This window comes from Lethenteron reissneri, chromosome 30, assembly GCF_015708825.2.
Source record: "Lethenteron reissneri isolate LAM-NWPU_2019-01 chromosome 30, ASM1570882v1, whole genome shotgun sequence".
Taxonomy (NCBI): domain Eukaryota; kingdom Metazoa; phylum Chordata; class Hyperoartia; order Petromyzontiformes; family Petromyzontidae; genus Lethenteron; species Lethenteron reissneri.
The window spans coordinates 9,423,682-9,437,442 of NC_083808.1; the positions used below are offsets into that span (position 1 = coordinate 9,423,682).

General features: G+C 46.0%; 1 protein-coding gene across 1 annotated transcript in view; it reads left to right on the forward strand.

The window, feature by feature from the left end:
- Positions 1–13,761, forward strand: part of LOC133349518 (sarcolemmal membrane-associated protein-like) — a 217,781-nt gene that overhangs the window by 2,629 nt on the left and 201,391 nt on the right. Inside the window, 1 exon segment of the mRNA XM_061563044.1 lies at positions 3,633–5,688. Coding sequence (XP_061419028.1) covers positions 5,497–5,688 — 192 coding nt within the window. The 5' untranslated portion in view covers positions 3,633–5,496.

Consider the following 13,761-nt stretch of genomic DNA (forward strand, 5'->3'; position numbering starts at 1 on the left):
TGCGAGAACACTTCACGTTCTGCTGTGAATTGAATGGAGAGATTCACATAATGCGTTTTTACTCTCTGGACAATGTCCATGATGTCTTTTGAGACTTAAAGTGTGTAGTGGTTTCCTCGATAATACATTATCATATTGTGACGCTGCATTGGCAACAAAATTGCCTTAACAGAAAATGAAAAAAATATATACAATTGGATAATTCTAGACGTTTCGGGCAATGACCCTTCATGAAGAAGTGCAATTGCGTGCGAAGAAGAAAGGAAATTGTGTGCCCCTTTGCTCTTCTTAATACAGAAGGGTTATTGGCCAAAATGTCACCTGCTATAGGTAATTTTTATTACACGCTTTCTATTAACTCACTCTGTCTGTTGTTGTATCCTCAAATCTTGCAACTCAATTTTTACCAACTTCCCAATGTGGTATCCACTGCAAACTTGGTATATTTATGTCATACTGATGACAATACTATATTCTATCATTAAAGTAAAAAAAAAATTGTACATTTTTTTTATATGTCATGTTTCGGCTTGGGTCTAATTGTCCACGCTCAACTCACGTTGGCTGTAAATGACCACGGCCGCTTACGTTATGGCAAGCATCGGGGACATTTCCTGGAGTCGTGGAGTTCTTCCATTACTAGTAGGGTATATTTCATTCAAGCCTGTTTAAAAAAAAGTTTTTTTTAAATATTACTTATTTTATTCGTTTTAAGGCCCCGGGCATGTGTTGTTGACGATCGTGTGGAGTTTTGTTTTTATGTCGTTGGTCTCTTAATACGACGAACACGTACGATGCCGTTCGCCTTCTATCACAGTCAAGATGCTTCAACGCGAAGTGTAATCCTGCCAGGGCGCCCAGCCTCGAGCCTGCTGCATGTTCTGCAAGTGTTCGGTTTGCTGGTTCGCACTGACCTCTTACACTGGTCAACACACTTTTTCTGGAATAAGGTATTCCAACGGTCTTAAATGTAATTTTGGGGTGCTGATTACAAATCTGGCATCAGTTTTTGTCTATCACATCAGGTTTTTTGAGATATCAAATATTGCATTTTCAATAAAAACTGCAGAAGAAAAATATTAAATAAATGTGGATATCTACATAAAATGATATTGTAAACACACTATCCTAAAAATACAGCACCATATTTTAACACTAAAGCAGTCACCGACTCGCAACAACTTGCAATCATAAGTGACAGAGTTAATTTCGGGTAAAATCAATGAAAATGGGGTATGCCGATAGCATCGAAATAAGATGTGATAGAGCAAATCTGAGATCAGATTTGGAATCGGCACCCTGAAATTAGTCTGAAACAGCTGCAAAAGTCCAGGCCAGATTTTTTTTGTTGACCAGTGTAATCGAAGGAAACTTATGTAGTAGTAGTCAGGCACTTGCCGACACGAGCGCTTGAACACGGGCCCACGCGGTTCACCTCGTGACCTACAATTCCAAGCAGCAGTTCGCACTGTAGCACCACTATCGGTCACGCACCTGCACCCCGCGAACATTGCTGCCAGTACGCTGTGGTGCAAATACCAAAGTAGCACGAGCCAACGTGTTCCTCCCGAGCTATGGCCGAGAGAGTTAATGTAGCTGAAATAATTAACTCGTGGCAAAGTCGCAGTATCCTCTCAATCATTACACAAATGTGCCTCCATGTCAAGTTTGTGGTTTCTATGTCTCTGCCAACTCTTTTCATAATTACATTTTTACGGATAGCTTCTTGTCAAATGATATAAAGTATAATAGTTATTCAGTTTGCAGTGGAGATGTATGATGCTCAAAGGCCCGCCTGAATAACTACCGTAACCATAGTCACGTGAACAATTATACCGTTCAGTGTCAACCATTATTCCCAATTTCCCCGGTTAACTGGATTACACATCCATTTCTCGATTGGTTAACGTGGGAAGATGGACTGTGCCTGATCCAGAGTTGTCGTTCACCCATGCACGATGCACCCAGTGCAGTCGTATCAGAGCTGGCGTTACGCTTGCCACGCGTCATGGGCACGTGTACGGCCCTTTGATAATCCGCTGCTGGATGAGGGCCTCTCCTCGCTGTGCGTTTCTTGGGGGTTATTTGACCACACTTCTTCATGCTGGTCAGTGCGGGTTGGTGCTGCGGTAGCATCGAGTACGGTGTAACAGTGGGTTTTTATGCGCTACCTTCTCTGTGCTCACCATGTAGCCCCCACGCCATGCTGATAGTCTGCTGTCAGCGTGAGATGTTATCTCCTTCGCCAGGTATGCAGGAGGTCGGGAGTTCGATCCAGACCCTGACGCCTATATTTTTGGAGTTTGCATGTTCTCCCCGTGGTCGCGTGGATTTTTTCTCCGGATCCTCCAGTTTTTCCTTCCACGTGTAGAAACATGCAGTTAGATTATTTAAAGAATTTTGCTGCTATCATTTCCACATGATAAGCAACTTCGTTGAGCTATTATTTGTGGCCAGGTCGCTTCTGAAATATAAGATAATTCCTCAGAGGGGTTTACCTGGTAAGATAAAAAAAAATTATTTGTATATTTTATCAAGCGACTTGTTTACTCTTATTGTGTTTTTTATTGTTTGTTGTTGCCACGTTCTGACCTGCCCCATCTGTGAAAAAATTGCCGTATAGCCCATCGGATTCTTCCAGTATAAATAAATAATCTGATTCTGCATGGGTGGTGGCTCAACCAAGCACTATCCAGGCCCAGCATTGCTTAGCTTCTGACATCTGACGAGATTTAGCACATTCCAGGTGATTCGGCCATCTAATAATAGCCTGGAGTATTTAATCCCAGAATGTAACCTCTCTTAATATTCTGTACCTGCAGTCATCACTACCAAACACAGTTCAAGAGGTTAATTTTAATCTGCAACATTAAATTATCATTTCAAAACATCACATTAATAATAAATCAGATTCGGTATCAGAGTTTTCCCTGCGACAGGCAGCAGGATTATTAAAAAAAAATTGTAATTCCCCGTTGCCTTTTGATTTATGATTAGTTTCTACTTTCCTTTTGCAACGGCTGCCCAATTAATTTAGTCAATGGCTCAGGTGTTTGGAAGTCGTTTGCTATTCCACTGAACTCTCCGGGAAATTGTCTTGTGAGCCAATCGACCCGCAATGCTGCTGGGCAGGTTGTGCATACTTATTGCATCATTAGGATGGAAACGCATCTATCTTCTTGCCACACGGTCTCGGCGTCAGATTTTATGGGCACCGCAGCAAAGTGCAGATCAACCAAGGCAGCTCCCATTACTCAACACTTGCACCAGTTGACCGCTGTCCCACCTGAATGAGCAAGCTGCTGTTCATAGTGTTTAGAAATGCCGATGGCGGTGCTCATATATAACAGAGCATTAAGGCTTTGTGTTGTGGCTTTTAAGGCTACAGTTGTGTGTTTGGAATCTCGTGTGTCTGTGAAGTGATGGATAATGCACAAGCACACACACATGTGAGTTTAATCCTGGTCGCCTCCACAATCTAGCGTTCTGCTGCCCACACATCACTGAAGTGCCGTGCCAGCTTTAAGAAACGAATGCTTAACAGTACCTGTTCTGACAATCTTTCTGGAAAAATGGTACTTTTGCAATTGTGTTTGCGCCCGTGTGTGTGTGTCTGTGCGTGTGTGGTACAGCCCTCTGTTCCGGTTGAAACCTGAGCTCTGTGCAGCAACGAGGGGCGTGCGGAGCTCGTGATCTGCCAACCGGGCGCAAGCCGACCAACTGACCGCCCGCCCGACCCGCAAATGCAAATGCCGGGCTCTGCTACAGAAAGCTACATTCCAGCTGGTACCCTGCAGTTGCCCGCATATGCTTGTTCTGCCAAGGAAATTCTGAACTGAGCAGGGTGGAACGGGCATTGCTGGACTGCAACACAACGCACTGACGGTGTAGGTCGTAGTCTGCAGAATTTATTTTTAGCATGGGGAGGTTGCCAGCCCATTTGGAAATAGTAATACATTTCTCAAACATAATAACAACTTATCTCCGTTTTCTTTAACGTATGGACGTTCGGCACCGTATTGCACAGGTGCCCCATCGTCGTAGCGAAAACGCGATTGCGCTTTTGGTCACATCGATAAAAAATAAACGCGTGCGAACAACGCCTTTCGTCAGGGTTCCAAGGCAATGCAGTCGCAGCGCACTTGGCTTCCGCACATCGTGTTCCTGATGCAGCGGCGTACCAAGGTGGCGACATGACATTGAGAGAGCAGCGCGTGCCGGAGCATATCCGGATGCGCACGAGGGAGTTCGCCGAGCGAGATCTTCTCGCGCTGGAATTATCGCGCTGAATGCGCGGATTCTACCTCCAACCTCGTGGTGCCTGGTGCGGACCCAGCCCTGTGGATGCTCCCGTGGACGGATGGTTTCTGGTCTCCGGTCGGAACTTGGTGCTTCCCGTTATTTGCACTGCCTGCTGCATCGCGGGCGCTCTCCGTCCGCGCGTGGAGGAACTTTGCGAACGCGCGAGCTTTGGGCGCCAACAGTCTGTTCGTGTTCGTTTTTGTTTTTCTCTTCCCCAAGTGCCTAAGTGAGCCGTCGCCCACAGCGAGCGAGTGCTAGCTCCGCAGGTGGTTACATAGAAAGTCTTGGGTTAATCCTGAAACCGCCAATTTTTGAACAGTCGCGCCGCATCCGTCAATACACATACTCGTGCAGTACTTACAACAAAATACTGCCTGCATATCAGTGTTGAGAGGGGGGAAAAAAGAGCCCCGTTTTATTTAATATAAACAAAAACGCAAGCCTGAGGCTCCTGGGTAAAGTGATCAATTGTGGGAATCGCTTCTGTAGCTCCATTTAACAAGAAAGATCATACCATCGCAAGACAAGTTTAAAGTTCTATCGATCAAAACAACCTTATAAAAAAAATCAACGATCACTGTGATATAACAAAACAACACCCAAGAGAAAAAACGTCCTGCAGCTTCAAGTGCCTGTTTGGAGCCTTTGCTACAGTAACGTTGATCACGTGGTTATGGATTTTATCAGCTCCATCTGGCTGGGATGAGCATGTGCTGACAATACCAACACACTACTCACATGAGTACCCACTGTGCCAAGATCAACGCGAGAGGCAATCGCGTAGGATTTATCAACGCCTCTCGTAGAGAATCCTTTGTATTGTAGAGGCCGACGGACGGACCTGACTTTCATCTTGCACGACGTCCCAGCGGCATCGCAAAGCTTTGTGTGATCGTGGCCTCTACCCCCGTGCAAGAATTGCTGCCGAATCGACAAAACGCCCACGCGACGAACCTTTTGAAGCTGAGCGTTTTGTCTTTTATCTTGAGCGCACCGGCCGAACTGCACCCACCAAGTGCCTTCTTGCCTTATCAGCCGGCCCAGCTCTCTTCAGCCTGACGGACCGGAACGGCCCTAACTTTGAGCACCGTGCTTCCCCCGACGGCTCGGCGGTTAGCGTCAGGGACGACGGGCGTTGGCGGGGTGGAACTGGCGGGCGGCCGGGCGGGTGCACGCGCGGAGGAGGAGGGAGTCATGCCGTGGCCTCAAGCCGTGCTGTCGTCGCGGCCGGACTCCCACGCCTTCCAGGAGCGGCGCCTGTGCCTGGCGGAGGCCGTGAGGGTCGGACGCTCGGTGGCGCGGTGTCGCGCGGCCACCAACAACGCGACCTTTGACTGCAAGGTGCTGTCCCGCCACCACGCACGCCTGTGGTACAGCGACGGCAAGGTGAGCTGCACACAATCCCAGACGAATCCTGCATTGCCTCCAGCTGGCTGGCAGATCAGTGCCTACGTGCAGTCCGGTACCGTGTCACCTCGTGCCATATAGGGGCAGCTAAGACTGCAGCAGGGGCACTAGAACGGTTGGGATGAGATGCGATGTTTTAAGATGCTGAGGCTGTTAAGAAAGTGCCCTATACATGCAAATGCGTATTGTTAATCCTCCTGTCATCACGGGCACCCAATGACTGCACTAAGAAAAGTCGCATTCCATTCGGTTCTGCACTTGCTTTGGCTAAATTCCAACTCTGAGAATTAAAGTAACAGTGTGATTATCATGCAGTTAACATTGCGCTCAGTGGCAGAGCGAGTGGTGGGAGAGTGATTTCCCCTGCTGTGTGGACCCAAGGCTACTTGAAGAATTTCAGAGGTAGTTCTGTGTCATCCGCTTCTGTGGGACATTGTCGCATTTCTCTGTGAGAAATCTCAATTGGTAGCTTTACACACGGCATGTCAATGATTGTACGATCGGGATAACATTAATTCAACAAGCACCTCCTGTTCTGCCCACTGGAATGGCCAATGCTGTTATCGAGCATCTACTGTTTTTAATTATTTCTTAAAATATTATTCCTGGATAATCCCATTAGAAGGAACTTCTCATTTGCCAGGGCGTTCAGTGTGTCAAGTGACACGTACACAGCAAGTATGGTACAGGAGGCGGTGCTGTGGCCAGCACTGCACCTGGCTGCATTTGTCTCTCCAGTGAAGACGTTTACACACTGCACCAGGTGCTTGTTTTAAGGCTGAGTTGACCTAGGGAAGACCCAGTACCGTTCCAGATACAAATAATATTATCAACTGTATTGCCTATGGCAGGAAATTGAACCCTGGTCACCAGAATTGTGTGGTTAGGTCCGTGCACTAAACACCACGCTACCCCTCCACGCACAACGACGCACAGACACGCGCACAGCCGCACATTCTGGAGATGCCACCAGTGACGTTTTTCACACGTGTGTTGGCGGTGTGTGTTGGCGGTGCATGCCTCTAATGGCTTTGACGTGGGGCTCGTGAACAGTGGATAAGAGGACACTCCCTGTGTATTGCTTGGATATCCAGTATAGCAGTGTTTCGGTATCATCTCCTTAAATGTCTGTATGTATGAATAACTTGTCTTCGCACTGTACTTAGCCAACTATGCTAATCGGAGGTGCGGGGGAAGTACAACAAACTAACACTAAAAGCAGTTCTAAAGAAATGAGTTTTCAATGTTCCACATGTAGGTCCATTCCGGAGACTTGTTTTCCTCCTGCAGAAAAATATCTCAAGATGGAAAAGGACAAACGTCCCAACAAGGTTGTCTTGTAAAGCAGTGTGTGGGGTCAGTGATATTGTTTTGACATTTGATGTTCGTGTTTGATTGTTTATTACACACTTTTTCAATATACGTATCCCCAGTTATTGATAACATATGAAATACACCAATGACTGAGGATATACTAAATTAGTTGACGAAATAATTTGTCAAAAATCAAACGTATATATAAAAAATATCAAACCCTAGAAACATATCATGCAATAGATGACACTTTTAACATTCATCATATTGTATCGGTGCATGGACGCAGTAAATAATACACCTTTGTTATCGTGCAAGCCAAGTGGAGAGCGTGTTTGCAGGCACTGAAGCCTCGTACGACCGACTCGGTACCGTAACAAAGCCGCTGTATGGTGGGTACACTAGATCTGCGTGGGTTTGAATGTCCATTTCATTCATTGTCACAAATGCCCTGCTGACACCAGTAGTAGCATAATCATTCTTCTAGTTACGACATTCAGAATGTCATCTGGCATTTATTAGCCTTGGGTGTCCTTAGGATTGCCATTCGCCGTCCCCGCCATAACGCGAGAATAATGAGATTCCGCATGTATTGCATTTATGCGCTTATTACACGGCTACTTATCTATTTTTAGCAGCGGGCAAGCTGGGTTGTTGGAGGTGTTATCATCTCCGATGAGTCATCCTCCTAACAGATTCTCTTTTCCCCCCCCATGACCGACCGCCGCGCGCTTTGCTTGTGGAGGTGTTTAAAACTCGGGGGTTGTACCCCCAGGACTATGAGTATCCATATGGTGCCTTGGTGCTGCTGAATTATTCCAGTGTGAAAGCATGGGGCGGCGGGTGGACTGTGGCAGAATATGGAGAGGACGAGAGTTTGGGATGTCACTGGTGGTGTTTATCGCGACGACCGACGTTTCGCTCGTTCTGAACAACACGCGGTGCGACCCAAAACATACGTCGCAGAGTTACAATTTGAAACAATAATTTACTAGCCCTTTGTTAGTCTACTGCCGGTTGAATTCCTCCCTGCGCCGTGTTGTTCGTGGGGGTTGATTGGTCATACTTTGCCTGCGCTGGTCAATGTCAAGGCAAGTACATTTTATTTTTTGACTTAAAACTTTCGTGACTGCAGGAATTCATATTATTTGGTTATTTCGGTAAAGCCGCGTAGATATAAGCACCTACGCGGTGTTTTTAAATCGTCGTTCTATTACGTGACTTTACCGAAAGAACCAAAGAATATACATTTTATTTTTGTTTAAACACGTGGCACCTTTCGGTCACAAATCTGCCGCTCAAGTTGCCATCACGTTAATGCTCGACGTAAAATGAAAACATTCTCAGCAATGAGTGATGTTTGCCGTCATCGATGTCACCGAGGTATGCAGCGCAGGACACGAACAGCTGCGGCACCGGTGCCCCCTACGATTAAATATTTTTAATGATGGACTTGTGTAATATAATTCTAGACATAAAAGCCGCAACAAACGTGACTCTTAACCTGCAATCACAATGTGTTAATCGATCGCATCTTCCTTGATGTATTTTTGTAAATAAACTTAACGGGATTTGGTAGATTTCCCAAGGTCCCACGATTATTCACGACGGGACACAAACACGAGACTAAGAGCAATTTGAAAATTAATGCGACCACCCATTGCACTGCTAACAGAGAACAAACATCGTCAACTCGGGCGATTATCTTAAGAGCAAAGGTAGTGGGGATGAGCAACAGATTAGATGGGGGGGCGGGGGGGGCTAGAGGGCAAAACAGGGAGTAAACTACTGTTTTAAAGGAAAAGTGGTAAGAAACCTACGCTGGCACCGCTATATACGGAGATTTTGTGAATGCAGGGATTCGTGTGTGTTCATTTTGAAGGTGTGTAGTTTGAGGAACAATTCGGATGACAAAGTAGACTAACCGCTGACCACTGCTTGTCGACCATGGCAACCACAGGTCAATACAAGTGCATTTTCAATCCACGGCTGGATGAGGGCTGTTATGGTCTTTGAGGGGTCATTTGACCACAACTTCACCATGCCAGTTCGTGCTGGGTTGTCAGCCTCTGCTACAGACCAAGTAGCACCGTTCTGCTGCCGACTATGGCAACCTGGCATGGATGGTGGTCACCTAATTCGAGCACTTTCCAGGCTCAAGCCCGCTTAGCTTCCGAGATCCGACGAGACGGGCCGCATTCCAGCCGAGTAAGCGCCAATTCCTTGCTCGTTGGCAGCAGTTCCACATTTCTATGGCAGGATCCAACCACGTGTGTACGCGCCCCTATATCTGCACATTTCTATTCACGTATCTTTATGTGTGTGTGTGTGTATCCGTTTAGTTCCTAGCCATGCAAAATTCCAGCAACAGTTGAGGGATGTTCTGAAAAAATCATGATAACCGGCTAAAGCTCGTGGTGCAGAAAGTGGGTTTTTGTTCAGCATCGGTGGAATTGGAGTGGAGGAAGTAAGTGAATCGTTAAGTTCATTGTGCGTCCCATCTGTGTGGAGATCATACAGTGAATCAGACTGCAAAGTGTTTCAATCAAATGAGTACGAGTGCTGAATACAAACGCGGCTCATGTTTTTCCAGGACAATTTGCATCCGAGTCAGGCCGACGTGGTGTGGTTAACTTCAACATTGGGGAGACAAAGGCAGCCCAGGCACATCGTGTGATGTTGTGCTGGCCTTAATCGGTGCTCACAAACAGCTTTGGCTGTGACAAAGTCTATGCAGCCAAACGAAACTACTAAACTATGAAAACATTTTTTTATTTTACCAGGTAAGGCTCACTGAGCTATTTTTCAGAAGCAACCTGGCCTCAAATCTTAGCTCAATGAAGTGGCTTATTATCACTTGAAAATTCATAGCAGCCAAATACTCTCAGAGGAAACTGTTAATTAATTTATTTTTTAATTAAATTTGTTTAACCAGGTGAGGACTCGATAAACTCATTTGGAAGAGTAGCCGGAGTCATCCGAATGACAAAGAGGACTAAAAAGCAAAATAAATCGATGTAAATAAAACAAAATCGGAGCACAGCAACCGCGCTACAGAAGAAATAACAAATGCTGGACACATTGCATAGCAATACAAAAAATCAAACAGAACGTCCTGTAATGTAATGCCGGCTCGTTCGAAAGTACTTTTAATACATTAATAGTAAAACAAATTAAGCTCCAATGGGCTTCCTAATATATCGGAAGAAAGAGAGTTCCGGACGGCCGCAGAATGGCTGGCAGACAAAATCCGCTGCTGCTGCTTCGAGGATGACCACCAGAGTTTGCGTGTGATGGTGGTGGTCGACGCTCCTTGGTGGATTTGTCACCAGGGGCCCTGGCAGGCCGTTGAGGAGTTTGTTTGACGTGGCCCAATGGAGCAACAGCAGAGGTCGCAAACGGGTTTTGATTCCTTACCCGTACCCGTATCTGGCCGCACCAGGGTCGCAAATGGGTACCCGTACCCTACCCAATACCCGTATCCGGCCGGGTATCGGGTACCCTATTGCGACCTCTGGGATGAAGCCATGTTGCAGGCGAGGGTGGGTTGATTCTAGGAACTTGAATTGTGAGAAGAGACAAGACGTTGGGAAATGAGATGACAAACGGTGACTCACCAGTGACTCACGGCCTACCCGTACCCGGCCGCACCAGGGTCGCAAACGGGTACCCGTACCCGATTGCGACCTCTGAGCCACAGCCGTTTGGGACTTTCCGTATTCAACAAAGTGGATGTGAAATGGATGTTTTAAAATGTTCACTTCAGTTGAAGATTTCATTCATAATGAAGTAATATATTGTACATTTTAAAAAAATTGTGACTTTTTTCACTGCTGTATTTATATTGTATTTAGAATTTATATGCGACCTGTTGCAAACGTGTTTTATTTTTTTTTACACTTTTTTTGTTTTGTTGATGAAACCCGATTCATGAGCTTCTTAGCTCACAGGGCAATTCTAAATAAACTGTTAGAAACTATTAGAAAAAACAACAACAACAATAACCCTGTGGTATCATTCAAAAGAGCGTGCGGCTGTAAACCGTTATGATAGCTCAAATCCCCAATTTTAATTGTGAAAATTGTTCGCATTTTATTTTACGTCAGTAACGTGCTAACCAAACAAGGCAAAACATCGAAATAGGCTCTGATCTGGTAAAATGAAGATTGTTAATCAATTAAAACTGCGGTAATTGGAAATCGCACGCATTAAGGGAAAGCACATTCGTATTCACAGAGAGAGGGTGAGTGAATCTCCGCCATGCGCTGGTACTTTTGCCAACAGCTTGTGTAGGTTACACGGGGGAGCTTTGTCTTAATGGGCGTGAGCACATGTGTTTAGGCTTGTATGGTGTGTTGGTGTGTACACGCGTGCGACCGTGTGTGTTTGGTTTCGTATGTAAGCGTGTGTGTGTGTGGCCGCTCTTGAGGTATGTGGTAGTGTAGTGGTTAACGCACTGTGCTACGATCCCAGCCACCAGAGTTCGATTCCCGGCCACGACGACCAAATAACAGTGACGAATGTCTCAGCCAGTTCTAGGTCGACTTGATGCAGGTGTGTAGTAAACATCAGCACTGGAGAGACAAAGGCGGCCAGGGCGTGGTGCTGGCCACCCACCTCCTCGTGTGTCATGCCGGCCTTAATCAGTGCTCGCTAACAGCACTTGCCCCTACTTGTATAAGGCAATATGGGGGACCATTATTGTCTGTGCGGTATGTGTGTGCCTGCACACGCGAGCGTACACATAGGTGCTCGCTAACAGCACTTGTCACAACTAGCATATAGAGGCTGTAGGGTAGTCTTTGTACTGCTTGCACGTGTTTGTGTGTGTGTGTGCGCGCACACGCGTGTGCGTGTGTGCATCGTCATCAGGGCTGCTGTTAACTGATAAGCGAGCCGAATGTGTTATCTCCCGGAAGTGGCAACTAAGAAAAGCCACTTCCCCTGGTGGCAGTAGTAGTGCTGTGACATGGGGCCTTGGGGGAACGTGCTCCAAGCATGCATGAGCACACATTCTAGGTGAAGTGGGTTGGATGGAGTGCATCGCTGGCCTGCAGGGTCATAAGCTCTGCTGTCATGCACTGAATGGAGCATCCACGAGTTAACGTCTCAACTTCTGCGGCAGCAGCAGTAGCAAGAGAAAATGGGAAATATGAATGCCACACGTAAAAAAATATAATGTGATCAATAGATGGGTATGCTGGTGCGCTCTTTTAATCCATAAAAATTTCGGTGGAGTTGGTGGATTCTACATAAATGGATCCGTCATGTGCTTGGGTTACCCACTAGATGGCTGTTGATGGCAGTACAGCAAGTTGATTATGTTGGACTGCCTTTATGGAGTTTGAGTGTTGTATCCTGGTATGTGTGGCACTCTGGTTTCTGCCCACACACAAAACAACCTCAAGAGGGGATTTTGTTCATTCCCAAAATTTATTGTTGGAAATGAGTGTCTGAAGCTCAGAGCGAGGCTTTCTTGGGTGAACAAAATCCTTCGTACAGCTCTTTATATGGATGATTGCCTCTGAGACAAGGGCACTAACAAAATGAAAATTGAAGAAAAAGCTTGATAAGTGTTACAAAAAAAAGCCTGGAACGGAGCACGCTTGGAATTGTACTGACAGAAGGAACTCGTGGATGGGAGGAGAAACGCAATTTTCGAATCCGTCGTTTGCTGTGATGAAAGTGGTCTTGTGCAGGCAGGAAATGTTGCTAGGACGATGGCCATTGGGCGAGGCTGATGATGAAAATGACAGCCGAAGGCGTGAAACGGGCCCGAGAGATGGTGCCCAAGCGTGGTGCTGGAGTCTACGTGGTCCACTCGTGCGCGGGAGTGGCAGGGATTGGTGCATGGCTTGACGGTGAGGGATGGCGGCCACCTGGGGGAAGCCTCTGTCCAGCAGTGGATTGATCATGGCTGATTTTTAGATGCGCTTTCAAAGTGTTACGACTGGACACGCGCAAGTGCACTTTGAGTGTAGGTGAATGGATACAAGCAGATCCGATTAGCTACGTGCGGTGCGAAAGAAGTTCAACATACACACAGAGAGCTAATAGGCAAGCAAACATACTCGTAGAGAAGCCACATATGTAATAATTTGTCCTATAGTATTAATAGCGTAGGAATCTTAGAAAGGTGTCAATGCTATGATTGTGTTGGTTTGGCACAACACAATTTAAATTTGTATTTAGAAAAAAAAAATTTAAAGTTACACTATATCTCAAGATGCAGTACATGAATAAATTACATCTTGGGAGTAGAGAAGGGATGTTATTTTAAGTAAAATTGTGTATATTGCAGCTATCGACTCACTCATGGATATTACACACGGACACAATTTACAATAACTTTGTTGTCGCATTGGAACGAGGCTTCTGTTTGGCCAAAACAATGAGCCGCTTAAGTATATTTACAGCTCCCCGTCATGTTCGGTTGTGGAACAATAAAGTAAAGTGAATGACGGAATAACCGGCGATGAGTTATTGGTTTCGCTCCATGGAAAATAATAGGCACGCCAGCCCTGGGTAAACGCCCTGTGGGCACAATTAACTAATGAAAGTGTGGGGTGCAGTCTGTCCCCAGATGATCGTCCTATACAGAACGTAAGTCGTGGCAACAGATTGCCAGCAAAATGATGGATTTGCATTCCCCTATTAGACATTAAAAAATGTACGTTGTTGTACTGTATTTACCAAGGGAAACGTCATTCCAGCTATCTTTTACTCTTGTTGTCTATG